Below are 18,343 nucleotides of genomic sequence, written 5' to 3' on the forward strand. Positions count from 1 at the left end.
AATATGCCATTTCCTCTATCCCACAGTTAGAACTCCAGTGTGCAATTATTTACCGGCAAGCAAAATGATCGTGCTTTTCTACTGTGAACACCAACCCTTCTAAAGATTCCATGTATTGCACATCTGTTTATTTTTACATCTGCTTGTTACACTTTTAAAGTTAAAAAAAAGAAGAAGAAGAAAGTTTTTCTTGACATGAACATTATGAAATTCAAATGAGTGCCCATCGAGTTTTATTGAAACCCAGCTGTTGCCATTCTGCTTGCCCAGCACACAATAGAGCTAGGTAACTGCTGTGCAGAGCATGAGGCCAGTTAACCTTTGGGGAAGTATACAGAAAGTTTGTTGATTCTATCACAACGGCTTATGTCAGTGTGTATCTCATATATGCGGTACTAGTGATCTTTAAGTTACAATTCCAAACTGTAAATCACTAATCACTGTAATTTGTGAAGATTTCACATGACAGTTGAGTTTAGTTTTCTTTATCTTTGGTCGGGGAAAGAGCTAAAAGTTGTTTTTCTTATGGACAGTATTGGTGATTTAGCAGTGGTGGTTGTTTTTTAATAAACCATAAGGCAAACTTCAATTCATTGTCATGGTCACTAAGTATTCACTTTCTTCTAGTCAATGTTTGAAACAGTTAATAATACAAAACTTTTAAATTCCAAATCAAAAAATATTATACATTTGTGGAAATTTGGTTCCTTGTATGTGGGTTGAGAGACTGCTGGCTTATAAGAATGAGTTGTAGGGCAGACAGGTAATAAGAGATCTTCCTTTTTATGTTGATTCTGGCCTAAAATAAGGAAGGCCACTGCATGGAACCACTCCACAAACCTTATTAGTGGCCCTTGAAATCGGGTTAAACTTCCCACAGGGTACCTGAGAGGCGTGTGTGGGAGACTTTGAGACACCCTGATGGTACAGTGACATACAGAGCAGAGCAGGCCAGATGAAGGAGGAATCCAAGTCAACAAGATGATTGGGCCTTCAGTTGGCTTGGCGAGGACTGACCTGTGTCAGTCCTAGCACAGATCAGTGTGTTAAATAAGAATGATATTGACCATTCAGTGGCATAGATCACTCTTAGCACTTTACTGGATATCTTTAAGTTGATTAACTGAAGTATGACTGCAGTAAAACAACAAATTCTTACTGAATCAACAGAAATGTTTCCAACAAGAATTAAAAGAGGAGACATAATGAAAGCATCCAGAGACTTGGTTACCTAGCTAGACATGTGTTGTTTCTTTCCCTATGTCAGTAACAGCAATATATTTGAGTACAATCTCTACTGCTAACCGAACCTATAACTAGACTAGTCTGGTGATATTTTGAACAAAAGCTTTAAATAAATCTATCTTGGCTTTGATGCTGCTGCTGAGTGTCCCCATCAAGCTGAGTACCGAGCACCCCATGACTGGAGGGTATACAGACCTGAAGCCAGGCCTGGCTTTGGCAAAAAATCACTGTGCACACAACAGAAGAATGGTTGATGATTATATTATTTTCCTTGAAATCTTGTTGGTTTCCTTTCTCCTAGATAATATCATCAAGAGGATATTTAATATTTTGAAATTTACCTGGGTCCTGTTCCTGGCAACCGTGGACAGCTTCACAACCTGGCTGAACTCCATTTCAAGGGAGCACATTGATATATCTACAGTTCTAAGAATTGAAAGATGCATGCTGACCAGAGAAATTAAAAAGGTAACACCATTTGGTATAATCCTTTCTACTTCTCCCACATTATAAAAATGTTAAAAGTCAGAACTCCAAGTAGGATGAGGCAGAGTCCTTTCCAGATGCACTTAGCATAACCCCATGGCTTTCTGTAGCTAAATCTTTGTCATGTTTGGAATTAAAATAATCAGACACTTCTCTCTGCCACTCCCATACAGATCCCTGGGGTACTGATGAGCTTCCTCATGCTGCCCCTCCCCTCACCAGAGCTGCAGATGCACGATGATGTTGTTTAGTCTGGGAAATTTGATCTGAAATTTCTCATAGGAAAAACTAGGCTGTATGCAGAGCAATGAAATAAAATTGCATGTGTTTTATAGAGTATATTTTAAAATCATGCTCCTTTCTGCAAATAACTTAGCAAAATGATCTACATATTAGAAGAGACTTCTTGTTTGGCATTTCCCTGGACTACTGGGCACCGTGCATTCACCAGGTAGACATCAGTGGCAAATTGACTAGCTTTGCTTTAATCCTTATTCATGGTGTGTGTGACAGTGAGCAACTGTCCGTGTAGAGACATGTCACGGGGGCACAAGTCAGAACTTCTGTAAGAACCGGGGTGATGTGTCCTCCTGGCAGGGCAATGTTCCCACTCGGGAGAGCATCCACATGTACTATCAGAACCACATCATGAACCTCTCCAGAGAGTCGGGACTGGACACAATCGACGGCCATGCTGGTGCCGGCTCCAGCGCACAGCCAGCCAACAGGATGGACAGCCTCGATTCACATGACAGTATCTCCAGGTATTTCACTTTCTAAACAATGGGCTTGCTTTTGACAAAGGTAAAGGAGGTGGGCTTCAAATATATGAGAAATGAACGTGTGAAGTGAAGCTAATCAAAACTTATGTGAGGTACACCCTCTTCCACTGTCTCCATGTATACAGCTAAGCAAAAGGAACATTACCTGCCCCTAGACAGCCAGGTGAAAGTGCTACCCATAATAAGCTATTAGAAACACCTGCGTGATTCACAGGCCCAGTTTAGAGATTTCCAAACTGAAGGCAAGTAAAAAAGAGTCTTACCTATCGCGAACTATTTGGATTAAGAGCTGCATCTTTAAGACCTTTTAAAAATGCTGCTTCTCAGTGTGTCTACTGGGATTATCTACCATCTACTACTATTCTTGATATGTGCCTTTCAGAACTGTTACTTTATAGTTCAAAATAAAGACTTGAGAAGTCAGCTTTCATCTCCCCTGAGTTGTGTGACCAGATACTGCTCCCCTTCCAAGCCAGCACTATGCACTGTGCAAAGGTCACCCCATTTACTTTTGTAAGGCCCTAAGAGATGCATACTGCCATCACTCCCATTTTACAGAAAACATAATTCAGTAACAAAGAAGTTAAGTAACTTGCAAAAGTTAGAAAGAAAATCCAAACCCAGGGGACCTGCCTGGTGGCCTAGGGGTTAAGTCTCAGCACAATCACTACCAACAGCCTGAGTTTGAGCCCAGCCAGGGAGGTGAGCCATGTATGACCCATTAGCTTATCCTGTCTTGTCCACTGCTCCCCACTCTGTCTCTGGTGACCCTCCCATAAGTCAATCCAAACTCACATCGTTCTTCAGCTCAAAGTTCAAGTTCTCACCACTGTGATAGCTGAGTCACTTTCACTGCCACTTCCTGCACCCAACGACCGACTTTGAGAACTGATCTATCTTCCTTATTGCCTATCCCAGAAAAGCCTCTGAATTGTCATGGAGTTCTTGATAGTTACTCTTGACTCCTTAGATTTAGTTTCTACATTAAAGCAGAAGTCCTATGTTAGCAGGAAAATGATTTACTTAAGGTGATTAGTTACAATGAATGAAGTACACCTTACATCCTTCTTCATAGGTAAAGGCTGCATCACTGAGAACATTCATGTATTTATTGTTTTCGTCAAACATGTTAACAGATGCCTATTCCAGCGGGCCTGGCCCTGGCCGGCTTCTGGGATGGACGTATAAGGACGAGCGGCCTCACAGTGGTTTACACCTGGGTGAGGGGTGTAAGGACAGCAGAGATGTTGGACTTCGGTCCCACTGCTCACTTAGAAACTCCTGGATTATTCACTGCAGTGTTTCATATGTTGAGCAAGGCACTAAAGACTTGTTATTCACAAACACTGACTGACTCCAAAGGCAAAGTAGAGTAGGATACTGAGACTAGAAGTTGAAACAGCAACCTGAGCAGGGAGAAGAGAATAAAATTTGTTTTGCCTTGAAGTGCTATTTTTGACTGTTGCTGAAGACTTTATTGGAGCTTTTCCGGCTGTGCCTGTTCTTTTGTTACCCAATAATTATCAATACAAAGCTATACTTCTTGATGCGGAGAGATTTTTACCATATATGTGTTAAAAACAAGTTTTATCAAAATAGCATGATAGTGTAACTTTATTTTTATGAAAACATATAGGAAAACATGTAGTCAATTAAATATGATTTTGTACAGACAAAATTTTGTATTTTCTTCCCATCCTCCAAAACTAGGTGTTAATTATTTTAGAGATGTATGAGAGATGATAAAAGACATTATATCTTCCCTATAAATTTGTGATAACCTTTGCCAGTGTATAAGTTTCAAAGAAGCCGATATAGTTGCTATTACATATTTTTGTGAATAGAAGAAAATATTAGGACAAAAACTCTTGTGGGTTTCAATCCCCACACATTCATTTGCTAAATGAAATCCTGTTCAAGATGCTTTTAATTCCTAGAACAAGATAATTGATTACTAGAACAATGGCCGGCTAATAAAATTTCATTCCTCACTCTTTCTCCACACAATACATACACACATTGCTCAGTTGTTAATTTCTGAAAACATTATCAATATCAAAGACACAAAGTGGAAGTTTAATGTTATGCTCACAGACCCTCCTTACATGTAGAAAAGCAGACAGCAGCCAGCATTTTTGAAAGAGGAGTGTTCAACCCTCTTTAACAAACTCCAGTGAGACAAAAAGTCATTGTTTATATTTTATCTATAGTTTTGTTAACAACAGATGTCCTATGTGAAAGCTTCCAGCCTTCTATTGGAACAACTCTCTCTTGTAGATCAGTTACTTAAGCTAAATCATTTTCTCTTTAACTCATTTTTACGTCAAAACTGAAGATCCATCTTTCTCGCCATTCACCCCAGATGTACTCCAAGCTAGTTCATGGTAGTCATACTAGTAAGCGAAGACTGCAGGGGCACGTGTGTGAATGTGTCCAGGTGTGTTCGCAGGGAGATGGGGAGGCGCCATCTGAGTGTGATGACTACTCCAGATGTTTCCCAGTCATAGATGTGAAAAGGGTGAACTGGGGTTCAGGGAGTTCTAAAAGCTTCCAAACCAAACCATGTCATCACCTATTTGTGACCAAGCAACCATCTTTCCAAAAAGAGGGAGAATAGTTGGAGAAGAAAAATGCTGAGGTTCTCCATACACACCTTCTAAAATGCTGCTTTTATGTATCAGCTTACCTATACATTGCGCGGCACTGCTCGGTGTATATTGAGCCGGGGCTAGGCACTGTTTCCCTTTAGCTGAACTCTGGAATCAAAGGCTGCTCAGGCTGCTCTGGTTAACCTAACTGAAAGCCATGTTCTTATTTCACTGGGAGTATTCAGAAAGATTATAGTTGTATATGGGCATATCCTATAATTTGATTACTTCATATTCATGCCTATTTTTTAAAATATGCTGCCCCCAAATGTGATTTCTAATAATTTTTCAAATGAATTTTTGGCTTCTGTTCTTGCTTTGTTTAAAAAGCAGATTTTATTGTTGTCTGGATCCCTAAACTTGGCAAGTAAAAAGAGGAATGAAGAGAATAAGCTTTCTTCCTTTGTCTACAATGACAGGAATAGTGGTTGGTAACTGTTTTTCATAAACTTTTTTTGAAATTTTACACAGTCTCACCAAGGGGGAAAATGTACACATAAATGTGAATTTTTCCCATAAAGTTTCAAGAATTTCACAGGCTACCTGAATATCATACATGACCCTGGCTTGAGACTAGCTCGTTCAGAGCCAGCCTCTGAATTAAGTGAATCAAATAGTGCATTAGAAAGTGAGTTAAATATAAATTATGCATAAAATAGGCTTGCATAATTTCTGCATTGGTAACTTTAAACTGCATAGCAATTACTGGTAGGTCCATTTAAGAAGTCCACTATTATACACATATAGAGGTAGAGATCTATATTCCTGAAATTGATAAAGTATTATAAATCAACAAAATTTCATATGGTTTGTTCCTGGGTTTCAGAACTGAAAGCAATATTTATTTTAAAAAAATAGCTAAATATTATGTAAATGACAACTTAGAAAGGAAAAAAGAAGAAAAATTAAACAAAATCTAGTAACTGCTGTTAAGCATGACCCAAGATTTACAATGCCCATGATTAAAAGCCATGAGGTAGGAGGTATTTAAACTGCTTTTAAACAAAATATTCCCCAAATTTAAATGTGGTAAATCCATCAGTACATTTTCTAGTAGAAAGCCAGTACCTTTAAAGTTAATGTAACTTTTATAGTTTTTAATATATTATTTACTTTTAATTTTCAAGCTAAGATCCTAGGTAGTTATTAGCAAATTATATTTTTTGCCCTTTTAAAGACTGAAACACACATGTTTAGTTTCTTTGCTTTAGGAAACTTTCCGACCACCACAGAGTATATATATATATTTATTATTGCGACAATGTTGGTTTGCATTATTGTGGGTATTTTGGAAGTATAGGATTCCCCCTACCATGCTCAGATACCGCTGCCCAAATCAGTCACAGTCCACAATGCCCCATTTCCCTCTTTGTTCTCATCCTTCCTCAGCCTATGCCCCTCTGGATACTTCTGCAGTCAGATTTTAAGGGGTAGTTGTTAGGTTTGTCTTTAGTTTGGTTTCTCTATTTTCTACATATAAGGGACCCATCCAGTGTTTATCTTTCTCATTCTGACTGATTACCTTAGAGGTATCCCTTCCAGCTCCACCCGTGTTTCCACAAAGATGTGGTATAAGACAAAGATGTCCCATTTAACCATTACTATTAAACATGTTGGAGGTCCTAGTGAGAGCAATTAGACAAGAGAGATATATAAAAGGAATCCAAGTTGGGAAAGAAGTAAAACTATCATTATTTGTAGACATGATAATATATGCAGAGAGCCCTCAAGACTCCATGGAAAAACTCATCCAAACAATCAGCTTAGCAAAGTAACAGGCTATAAAATCAATATACAAAAAGCCATTGCCTCCCTATAATTTGATGATACTGGCATTTACAGAAGTCATGGTGATTTCTGGGAAGGTAGCAATCTTCCCTAGAAAAGATTTCCAGTGTGGAGGATTTCTCTGGGACACCCAAGGCAAAGGGGAAAGTCCAGTGTCATCCCCAGTGGGAAAGTCCAGGGCGTGCTGGCCACTTCTCAGTATGGACATACCCCTTGACCCATAAGCAGTCTGGGTGGGGGCCTCTGTATTCCAGACTCCTGCTCAGCAAGTATGTTCACCCTTGTTTACCTTTGGGTGTACAGTAGATGAGGTAGGGTAGCAAATAAATTTTTATTCTCTTTGTTTTTTGAATAGTCATTATTCCTTCAAATACTGATATAAAACAGCACTAATTATTTATTGGTTATTTTACTAAATCAGATATCATCAACATTCCAGAAATAAAGTATATATTACAGGAAATATTAGTTATAGTCTAAAGACCATCCATAAATTTGAAAAGAGGAGTTGCCATTTATAATATGTCATGTAAGAGATTTGCTGTAAGCCCTGAGTACCCACCAGCCATCCATTTACATTTGTGTCTGGGCATAAGATTGCAAATATCGTCCCCTTCTCTTTCACTTTCAATCCTAATCTTCTTGGATGACAAATAGGCCACAATACAAAGAACCCATTTGGTAGGATTATGTCAATTCTGAAGGTGGGATAATGTGAAGGTGATGAATGTGAACTAACCCAGAAATTAACAGGATAAAGAGAAGTTTGCAATTAAAACAGTGTCTGTGCAGAAAATCCAAACAGTAATACAGAAGAGCATGCAGTGTTCTGTCTGCAAACTCCTAAAATAGGCAAACTCTAAATATATGAAATTAAATGTTGAAAATCAACAATACAGAAATGTTGAATGAGATTCCCCAGAGATGGGAACTGATTTAAAGTCCAATATCTAGTTAATGGCAATGTAAAAACTTAAACCAAGTCCTCCTTGCACTTGTCCAGTGAGTTTCTTATTTATCTTGCTATCAACTTCACACTGTGTCCAACACATGGTGTCATCTAAAGGAATTAGGACCTTTTTTAAAAAAATCAGTCTCTGTGTCCCTATTTGTGACCATTTGGTTGTTTCCATGTTTACCTGTCTCATTGTCCTGCCCCCATCTTGGCCACGTAGCTATGACATGCACAAAGGGTGGTCCCCCTCCTTGCCCATGGAGTTGTGTTAAACTTCTTGAATGCTAACAAGTCTCTTTAGTGGGTTCTATGAGTGAGTGACACATTCCCTACTCCCCACCAGTCCCCTAGAAATTGCTACATCATTTCTACTTCACAATCACTGACTGCAGGCCAGGCTCGCAATAGGTCTCCTTGGTGATCATATGCTGAATATCATGATTGTCAGTGGGAAATCAGCCATCCTGTATCCCCAAAGCCTACTCCTCTGGTTCATCCAGGTTGTCAGCACTCAAGCCAGAAGAATATTATTCAGACAGCCTCCATCTCAGGCTCTGGGGTCAAACTACGCCTATTACATGTGTTTGCCGTAACTCTCTTTGCTTCTCCTTCAGTAGCATCTCAGTCCTGAAATCTCCTGTCATTCCCAACCCAGTTGTTTCTCTACCAGGTAACAGGATATGAAGATTTTAGTCAATGGGTACTTGCCTGAATGGCATCCACCAAGAAAAAAATTCATCAGGCAGTGAAGTTAACAGACAAAATGACCCTGCCATTGCTAGACTTTCTTTGATTTTTTTTTCTTTTTGTGGTATTTTCTTTCTTTCTTTTATTTATTTATTTATATATTTTTTTGGATGTTGGTTTATATCTAGCTGTATATCAAACCAGCATCTTCTATGTGCAAGGCATCTAGTTTGCTTAACTGAATATCACTCAGAAAATGGGGTGGAAAATTCAGTTTCTTGTGGTTGTCCCTGAGCTTCCATCTCTCATTTCGGATACGCTAAAAAAAAAAAAAAAAAAAAAGATTGATTTTTTTTTTTCTTAACATCCCTTCTACACCAGCAGATATTTCTGCTTAAACAATTTGGCTACAAAATTCTCTCAAAGAACTCAGGGAGCTCCAAATAAAGCACATATTCTTTCATTTACCATAAACCTCAGTTGCAAAATCACAGTGATATGAGTTCTCTATGACAGAAATGTTGGGACTGGTAATTGTACTATTTCCCTGTCCCAATGAGAGTGACATTCCCTAGTGTATCACTTGCCAGTATGTTTTTTTCAAGCCCAGTACTGTGGTGTTGCGTTATCCTGCCTAACCAGCCCCTTCCAGTCCTCAAGCCCGCTGTGGTGGTCGCCGTTGTCTGGTGATGTAATGTGTGTTTGCTGCATGGCGGTGTGTTGGTCAATTGATCCGTGTGTCAACTGATTTGCCACTGGTGTTTTAACACTGTGTCTCTGTAACTGTTTGCGCTGCTAGCTGCTACACTGAAGCAACCACGCTGCTGTTCTCAAGGCAGTCTACCCTTGATGATTTAGATGGACCAGAAACTGTTCCTAAAACAAGTGAGCGTGCACGACCTAGGCTCCGTAAAATGTTCAGCATGGATATGTCTTCCTCATCAGCTGACAGTGGCAGTTTAGCATCAAGGTGCTTAACTTGTGCATGCTTTGTTCTGTAATTTTATCATCTTCTTTTCCCTTCACGTCATTGCAAATATAAGTTCTTCTGATGTGTGTGTGTGTGTTTTGTTTTTTTTTGTTTTTATTTTTACTTTAAGAATTTGCATGACTAACAAAAGCATAATGGCTGCCCTGCCTGGGACATTACAGTCATTCCCAGGACGGCGTTCTATGAAACTAACTGCTCTTTAGTTTTTGTCTGTTAGGAGTTTCTTTAAAATCCCTAGGATAAATATTGTCTTCCCTTTTGTAAGTATGTTACACATTACATTTGCAAAGAGATAAGCATGTTTCATCCTTGCTTGAGAATTCATGTAAGGGAAAATGTGTGAGGAAAGACAGAAAACCTTGTCTCATGATTTAATCAAAAGACTCATGCATTAGAGGAAAAATCCAAAAATCTGCCTTATGTAGTCTTTTAGTTAAAAGAGAATAAACCTATCCACATTTTACAGTGAAACAGATATAAAATTCAGAGGATGTTATTATTTTTAAAGAATATTATTATATATAGAATATTTCATCTTTGTAGAAAATAATTTGTTTGTTTTGTAAAAATTACTTAAACTCAGGTTTTCTCATTCAATCCTACCTTAAAACAATAAATATTTAGAAAGTAATTATTCTACATGTAACCCAAAGCTCTTTTTAGAATTGTCTTGGAAAGGTCAGCAGGGTCACAGAAACATCAGTTGCATTGTGCCTATCTTGGCGCCAATTAGCCAACCCAGAACACATCTCAATTTTGACTCTTCATAGTGGCAAATATAGTAGGTGTTAATTTCTTTTTTGCTGGCAGCTACATATCTTAACACAGAGCTGTAATATGCTGCTCAATACAGGCATTGAAGGGAATAGCCTAGTCCTTGAAATGTCATCTGGCAGTCAACATGCTATGCCATTACATTTTGTTGAATCCTGACATTAGCTTCAACCCTTCAGGGTCACACCTAATCAAAAAAAAAAAAAAAGGAGAGCATACTATGTTTGGCTATTTTTCAAGTTGAGGTTAGACTGGTGTGGGCTTGATCTAGTAGTCTGAAAATACCCTGGGGTGACTGATTTCACAGTCTTCCTTGGAGGCTATGTCTAACGAGGTAAGTCTTTGCAAAACTCTATTTTGTCTTGGCATTCAAAGAACCTTCTGTGTGATAGGTACACTTAGAGCCAAAGTCATGGGAATACTAATCCCTTGCTGGGGATCAAGCGTCCATGCAAATCTCATTCTTCAGTTTCAGAATGCTATTCCAAGGCTCATTTATTCATTGATTCATTCATTGACACATCTATACCTGATCTTTTCAAAAAGAAAAGTGGCCATGATCTGTCCATTTGAGAATCTCAACATTTATGAATGCTTTATGATCACATGTGCTATCTATAACAGTATACTTTCCCAGAGTCAAACAAATTGTAGTTCTATGTCCACCAAATTCCACAAGACTATATAACACTTACCCCTCTCCTTTATAGGAACTAGATTTACCTGAGATCATAATAAAAGACATTTCATGAATTTCACTAGTGTGGCTACACTGTTTACATTTCCAATTTTTCCTGCATGGACCTGGCAAGGACATTACTAAGAAAAGGAAAGAAAGAACAGGATGCCAAAATAAATAAATAAAAGAATGGCAATTGGGTAGAGAAGCCTTGGAAATGAATACTGGAAGAGGAAAGGTAAAAGAAAATAAGATGGAAGTCTTTGGAGGGACAAAAGAACATGTGAGCACACCTATAGGTGTTTCCCTAGGTAAAGTAAAGAAGCACTGTGATATAGTTGCAGGTTAGTAAAATGGTGAAAATTCAGTCAAATGTTATAAACACTAGTAAAAAATAGGCTTCAAATTCAAAACCAGGAAGAAGAAACAAATATTTTAAAAGTAGGCCATTCTTTATAAAGCATACATTTGTTTAAGCAAACCAGCGTGTCACTACTCGCATCATCTCGTTATAGGTCAGGCAGATCCACACCCAAGGGGACAGTAGGGTACAAACCCAAAGTGGCAAGGTTTCCTGTTTCCATATCACCATCCTTTAAAGTATATGGAATGGTAGGTATGCTATGGAAATAATGTTCTAATTTGAAAAAACAATGCTGGAACCTATGCCTGTGAATCTTGACGCTATTTAAAGTTCTCTCTGCATAGGTGGGTCTAGCAATTTGTGAACCAGGAGTCACTCTGGCTTTCAACTCTGTGTTTTCACTGTCAGCTTTGCCTTTGAGAAGCTGCTGTTTGCCATCTCTACAGGCCAGATATGAATCTCCTGAAGGAACAAAGCAGACAGAACATGAGGGGAGAGAAGAGGGCATCTAATTTAACACATGCCTTGAAGTTTGTATTTGGAAGTACTGGGATGTCTTGAGAATTTGGGAGTAATCTGAGTAACCTGAATTATGAGACAGGATTTGTGCCTGTCCCCTTTTCCTGACAGTGAGCCCACGCAGTGCACCCTGTTGTACTCACGCCAGGGGACCACAGAAACCATAGAGGAGGTGGAGACTGAGCAGGACGAGGAGACAGGAGCCGGACAGGACACTGATGAAGGGGGTGAGGCTGAGGTGGTCTTGGGGCCCGAAGAGGCTGAGGAGGCTGAAGAAGAGGTCGCCCTCACCCCAGACACTGAGTTACTGCAATACTCCACTGAGGAAGGTGATGTTGAGGTGCCCCCTTCCTACAGCAAAGCAGTTAGCTTTGAGCGCCTATCTTTTGGTTCTCCGGATGGCTGCATAGGCCAGAATCACATGACTGTCAGTCCTGATGACAGCCGCTCAGACAGACTGGAGTCCAGCATCCTACCACCCCTGACTCATGAGCTGACGGCCAGTGAGCTACTGCTGAACAAGTAAGAGTTACTTCTCTAGGAGTAACAGCTACAGTGCATGTATGTTCAGTAGTGTAGTAACTTCCATGCATGCTGTAACTTACCTAGAGAAACCAGTCCTCTCCTATCTTACCTACTGCTTCCCTTAGCAAATTTCAATCTGCCTGTTCTGCTGTTCTGCTCCCTATTCTGTCTCTGGTGAATCCTCTCACCCCCTATACTCTACCCCTGGCCTCCCCCCACTTTTCTATGCAAAAGTAAAGTTTTCTGTACTTTTTATACTGCAAGTACAAAACACTGGTATGTCTATCACTAAATGATTAAACTAGAAAAAACTGTCAATAAACACTTTGTGTTCATATTTTTCTGTATATGTGATGGCTGGTTCGCAAAGAAATCTGAAGGTCTATGAGGGTGGAACAAGAAAGATCATACAAAATGGAAATCCACAATTTGGAGAAATTAAGACAACTGTGTCATGTTTATTTTAACAGGATGTTCCAAGATGATGAGCTTGAAGAGTCAGAAAAATTTTATGTTGGCCAGCCCCGGTTCTTGTTGCTGTTCTATGCCATGTATAATACTCTGGTGGCCCGCTCAGAAATGGTGTGCTATTTTGTGATTATCCTCAACCACATGGTCTCTGCCTCCATGATCACCCTTGTGCTTCCCATTCTGATCTTCCTCTGGGCCATGCTTTCTGTCCCTCGGCCCAGCAGACGATTCTGGATGATGGCCATTATCTACACAGAGGTAGGCCTCATGTGGGACCTTCTAGCAAATCACACCAGGCAGTCATTCCAGATGTGTCTGCCTGACTTTAAAACATGTTTCACATAGAACAACCAGGTCTATGGATATTCCTAGATACACAAACTAAAAATAACAGCAATCTAGTGCTAGTGGTTTTATATATATCTTTTCACTTTCACTACTCAGAGAAGCAAGGTGCTAATATCATTCATGTTGATCTGATCAGGAAACAGTGTTAGTGAGTAATTGGCCCAGAAGTTACCCAACTACTGAGTGTTTGGTAGGGTTTTAAACCCTGCCTGTTCCCTGATGTAACAACTGAGATACTGACAGTCTAATGCAGCAGCAAGCATGATACCCAGTATTGATGGATGTTCAGTCAATGGGCACTGAGCTAAACAACACAGTAAGCACTTTGATTAGAGTTTAATGCAACATGCATATTTTCCTTTTATACCTAAAAACCAGTTTCCATATATCAAAAGAAAAAGTCATCTAAATATCTTGTTAACAATTTGAATGACAAAAAGGGAGGATAGCCAATCCATTTTCATCACACAGGAAGGGATGAGAGAGAATTATGCCCCACAAATAGGTGACCTGCTTTTCTATCCTGCTCTATTAAACCTATAGATAGGTTTAAAAGGAAGTTAAAAGGAAGTTCAGTAGGTTTTGGACTTTGAGTTTCATTCTTTTATTTGTGAAGGTGAATTTATTTTTTACCTGACTCAAAGTTTTCAATAAAAATGGCATTCTAATTACTTCTGAAAGGACAGTACTCATACTGGATATGCACTTAGAATCTAGAATTATCTGATATTAGTGATCCCATAATAAAAATTAGTTATATATGAAATTATCTCAAAATAACTCAGTTTAAAATATTGATAGACTGTTATATTTTCATATTAATAAACTATGTAAAAATCACACATATATTACTTTAATTCATTTGTCCATCACAATCTTGCTGAAATAACATTATTTATTCTTTCCGCAATTTCACTTTCACTATTTGTGGTGACACAATGACTTCATATGTAGGGAATTGGTACTATTCTCTAACACCTGTGTGTGAGGGAATTCTTTACCTGGCTTGGAGTAGAGAGTGGGAAATAATAGTGTGGAAAAGAGAATATGATCTGTTTACATACAGTTGCTATCTTAAAATATTTCTATTTTGAATTAAATTGGGGCTCTCCATTTTCTCTGTCATGCTGAGGAGTGAAGAACTGAGAAGTTAGTGCACTCCACAATTTGTACTATATGCCAAAGCTAAAGACTACGAGGTATGAAAATAGAACAATAATTTAAAGAAATTGTTATTTCTGTTTCACAAGGGCTGCAGATTAAAGTGTAGCCACCTCTGGTACAATCAAACTGCTTTAGAAAATGTACAAGTGGTAGCAGATCTGTGTTCATGAAGCCTGGGAAGGTGAAGAGATGCTTTTACAGTGGCTTCTCTGAAGAGGAGAACTCAAGGCTGTGTTTTAAGGGATGGGCATAAGGTCACCAAAGGAGGAAAGGCAATAGGACCACCAATTGAAGAAATGATGGCAGAAATCAACCTGGCATGTGAAGAATGACAGCTGATTAGCAATAGCTGGAGGCAGACTGGTGGAGACTTGGTACAATGAACAGGGCATATCTACAGAGTGTGCTTGGGTTTCTGCAAGGATTTGAACAGAAATCAGATACAATTGGGTTTGTATCTTAGCATGTTTTCTACAGAATGAAAATGAAATTATGGAAACCAGTCAAGAAATTACTTTACCTATGTAAGAGGTGAGAAGAAATAGGGCCTACCCTGCGGCAGTGGTGATGAAGTTTATGATGCATGCAAGATGAGATTTTAGTAATTGACTAAAAGTGTGGGAGTGAGAGGAAGGGAGGAGGGAGGGTAAGGTCCAGGTTTCTGCTTTGGCACTTGATTAGATAAGAAAGATAGGACTGTCCTTAGCAGAAGTGTGATTGTAAGTAGAATAAAAGATATGAGCTAAAAGGAGACTCTAGGTCTTGATACAATGCCTGTATTGCAATTATCTCTTTGATCAGGTAGATGTTCGAGATGTGTTTACACAGAACTGGTGAGTATTATCATTTGTCCTAGCTCAATGTACAACTTTTCTGCTATTCTTACCTTCTACTAGTTACCAGCCCAACTGGCAAGTCTGTTTCATTGACTTCCATTTCATTTTGAGGAGAGCATTCAAGGAAACCACAAAATGGTGAGAAGAGATTGGCAGAAAGTGAAATTGTGTACATCAACACTGATATGCTGAAAATTTCAAATTAAGGAAATATAAAAATATGAATTTATAACCATTCAACTCAGTCTGAATTATAATATTTAATAGCAGAGGAGTTATATAAATAGCTAACTCTGCATAAATTAGTCAACTACTCAGAAATAGAGGAAATGATTCAATCAGTGTCATGGGTAACTTGACTAGCTTTTATACATCTACAGTTGAAGGCACTCTGAGAGTGAGGTAATGCTCTTGTTATAAGGCCAATGGTCTGTGAAAATGTTAATATTATTCCATATAATTGTGTGCATTTCCATTATCAAAAGTGTGAATGGGTCTTTTCTTCCTAATTTTCTAACAGTTTTTTCATACATAACTATTCTTAAGAGCAATACTTTGTTTTTTTTTTTAATTTTATCATTCATGTGCAGGTAGCAATTGTTGTCAAGTATTTCTTCCAATTTGGCTTCTTTCCCTGGAATAAGAATGTGGAGTTGTACAAAGATAAACCTTACCACCCAGCTAATATCATTGGAGTGGAAAAGAAAGAAGGTTATGTTCTTTATGATCTCATTCAACTCTTGGCACTCTTCTTTCATCGATCAATCTTGAAGGTACTGCTCTTGAACAGCTAACCAGACATATTGACAATTGCAGCCTCTGGAGTAGCCCTGAACACTAAAATTGATGATGGGGGAGGTGGTAACGACTTGTGTGATATATTTTAAGCAATTATCTTCAGGTAGTGATCTTTTCTCCAACACTGCAATGGCACTTGTAATAAATATGGAAGAAATTTTACCCATATTTCCACCCTGGCTTGAACACAACATAATGACCCCAATTTTGTGGGAATCACTTGCATAGTGTGCATAACTTAATGCCTGATACAATGATTTCAACCTCTAGTTTCAGCCAGAATTTAAGAACACTATAATTCGCAGTGAATTATATTGCCTCTGATCTCCATCTCAGTATCTCCCTACCTTGTTTTAATAGAATGCCACTATTTGTGCAGTTGCTTATCATGAAACCATTAGCTTTTATTGCAATCACAGATTAAGTGGTCCAGTATTCTTCCTTAAAGCTTACTGTTGAGATGGTCATTCATTACACTGCTTGGGAAGACCTATCTATAGAATATGCTCTGTCTTAGGTTCAGTGGCTCTTATTCTCTCTAGCAGCTATGTAGATTTTTTCTTCTCAAATACAAAATTATAAGTCAAGCTTATGAATATGCCACTTTGCTCTAAAAATTGTAATCAATTGTTGCATTTATTTTATATATTGATGTGTCTGTTGTCACCACCTGACTTTGCTTCTTTATTTTAACCTTGTATCCTTTTATAGCATAATTTAAATTTTTTTTATCAAATAGTATCTTTATTTGTTCTTTTTTAAAATAAGGTTGGTCTATACACACATATACATACATGCACACTACATATGTAACAGTGTGTTCAACTTCTCACCAACTCTTTCAAGCTGGCTTTCATCTGTGTATACCAAGGTTAAAATCGTCACTTTGTTTTCCATCACCTTGCAAAGTGCCCAACTCTTTAATACTCTTATTTTAGGAGAGATTTACCTAAGGCATTAAGGTGTGATATGTTTGCAAAGGCATAGTATTCAAAGAAACCAGTTAGTCAAAATTGAATGTGCCTAAATTTTCCAGTTTCCCTGATTAATCACCCGAATTTATCCAACCTATTACTTTATGTTATAAATGTATCTTTAGTATCTGCATTGACCTTAATTTTTTAGTTTAGAAATTAAAGTTTTGAATTTCACAATTAAGGTATGATGCTATAAATCTTGTTACCAGAATTCTCTTGAAACTTTTTTTATCCTTTTGCATGTCATTTCAAAACTGTATAAAATGTTAGATTTTTTGCTTTTTCTTTTTAATATTTAAATGACCTGATATATAAAGCATATTTAAAGCATATGATAAACAAAATTGTGGTGTTTGATACTGATATCCTCATTTTTATTTCTTCTTTGAGAATTTCACTTTCATGATAAGTACGTGCAAATTTTGAGGTGCTGAAATTTCAACTAGAAATATAAAAATAACTTTGAGATGTTAAAACTTTTCATTAGAAGACCAGACTACATTTATGACTTTTGGAAAAATAAAACTAGTAAAAACAATGCTGCTATGAAACCAAATACTTAAAATTATGTAGAAGTTTCAAAAGTAGTTGAAACTATCCTATTTAGTATGAATAGCTGTAATTTTGTAAATAATTGGAGTGTTAAGAAACTTAAAAATATGCTACCAAGAAAGTAGTAAAAGAATATAAGTATGTTACAATGTTGCCAAAACCAAAGACTTTTAAAATGATTTAAAAGAAATCATTATAAACTGAAAAATCCTATCATGAAGATCTAAAATGTTTTTAAAAGTCCATTCATTGCATGTTTTAAAAATAATGTATTAGTAAATATGTAAGAATAATCTAAAAAATGAGATGATTTTTCCTTTTGATAAATTTCTTATTCTCCAAGTTGGATTTAGCTCCTGACTAATTTGCCCCTGAAATATGTCAGTGATAGTCAGTGAGCTCTTGGGAAATCAGTCTGTAGCCTGGAAAGCTTGGCCCAACAACAAGGTCATGGTAAGGTCACCTTGTGCTCCACAAGGTATGTTGCTCCAGCCAGGTCCCTGGTTTTACAGCCCTCTCTTCTGCAAGTCTCTCTCCTGTATTTACCAGCCCCTTTCACCCTGTTTCCTTGCAACAAAATCCAAGCTCTCCAGAATGTATCACTTGGGGGCCTACATTCTTTGAACAAACTATTTGCAGCTCTGAATCATCCATGTCTGATTCAAGAGTTCACTTCACACTGTGCAGGCTTGCAAAGGGACAGCATCATTATTCACGTATAGAAAATTGGTGAATCTGGGGTGATTGAATTAAC

The 18,343-nt window shown here is 38.0% G+C and overlaps 1 protein-coding gene across 9 annotated transcripts in view; it reads left to right on the forward strand.

Annotated features, from left to right (window-relative positions):
• The window catches only part of PIEZO2 (piezo-type mechanosensitive ion channel component 2), a 431,477-nt gene that overhangs the window by 391,097 nt on the left and 22,037 nt on the right, over positions 1 to 18,343 (forward strand). For 7 of the 9 annotated variants that reach the window (XM_012725841.1, XM_012725836.1, XM_012725834.1 and 4 more), the window contains 6 exons: positions 1,547 to 1,713; positions 2,329 to 2,495; positions 9,391 to 9,561; positions 12,030 to 12,440; positions 12,914 to 13,172; positions 15,853 to 16,035. In XM_012725841.1, coding sequence (XP_012581295.1) covers positions 1,547 to 1,713; positions 2,329 to 2,495; positions 9,391 to 9,561; positions 12,030 to 12,440; positions 12,914 to 13,172; positions 15,853 to 16,035 — 1,358 coding nt within the window. The remainder of the gene's footprint in view (positions 1 to 1,546; positions 1,714 to 2,328; positions 2,496 to 9,390; positions 9,562 to 12,029; positions 12,441 to 12,913; positions 13,173 to 15,852; positions 16,036 to 18,343) is intronic. The other 2 variants (XM_012725839.1, XM_012725840.1) reach the window with 1 other exon arrangement.

This window comes from Condylura cristata, unplaced genomic scaffold (genome assembly GCF_000260355.1).
Source record: "Condylura cristata isolate star-nosed mole 26May11 unplaced genomic scaffold, ConCri1.0 scaffold00016, whole genome shotgun sequence".
Classification (NCBI taxonomy): Eukaryota; Metazoa; Chordata; class Mammalia; order Eulipotyphla; family Talpidae; genus Condylura; species Condylura cristata.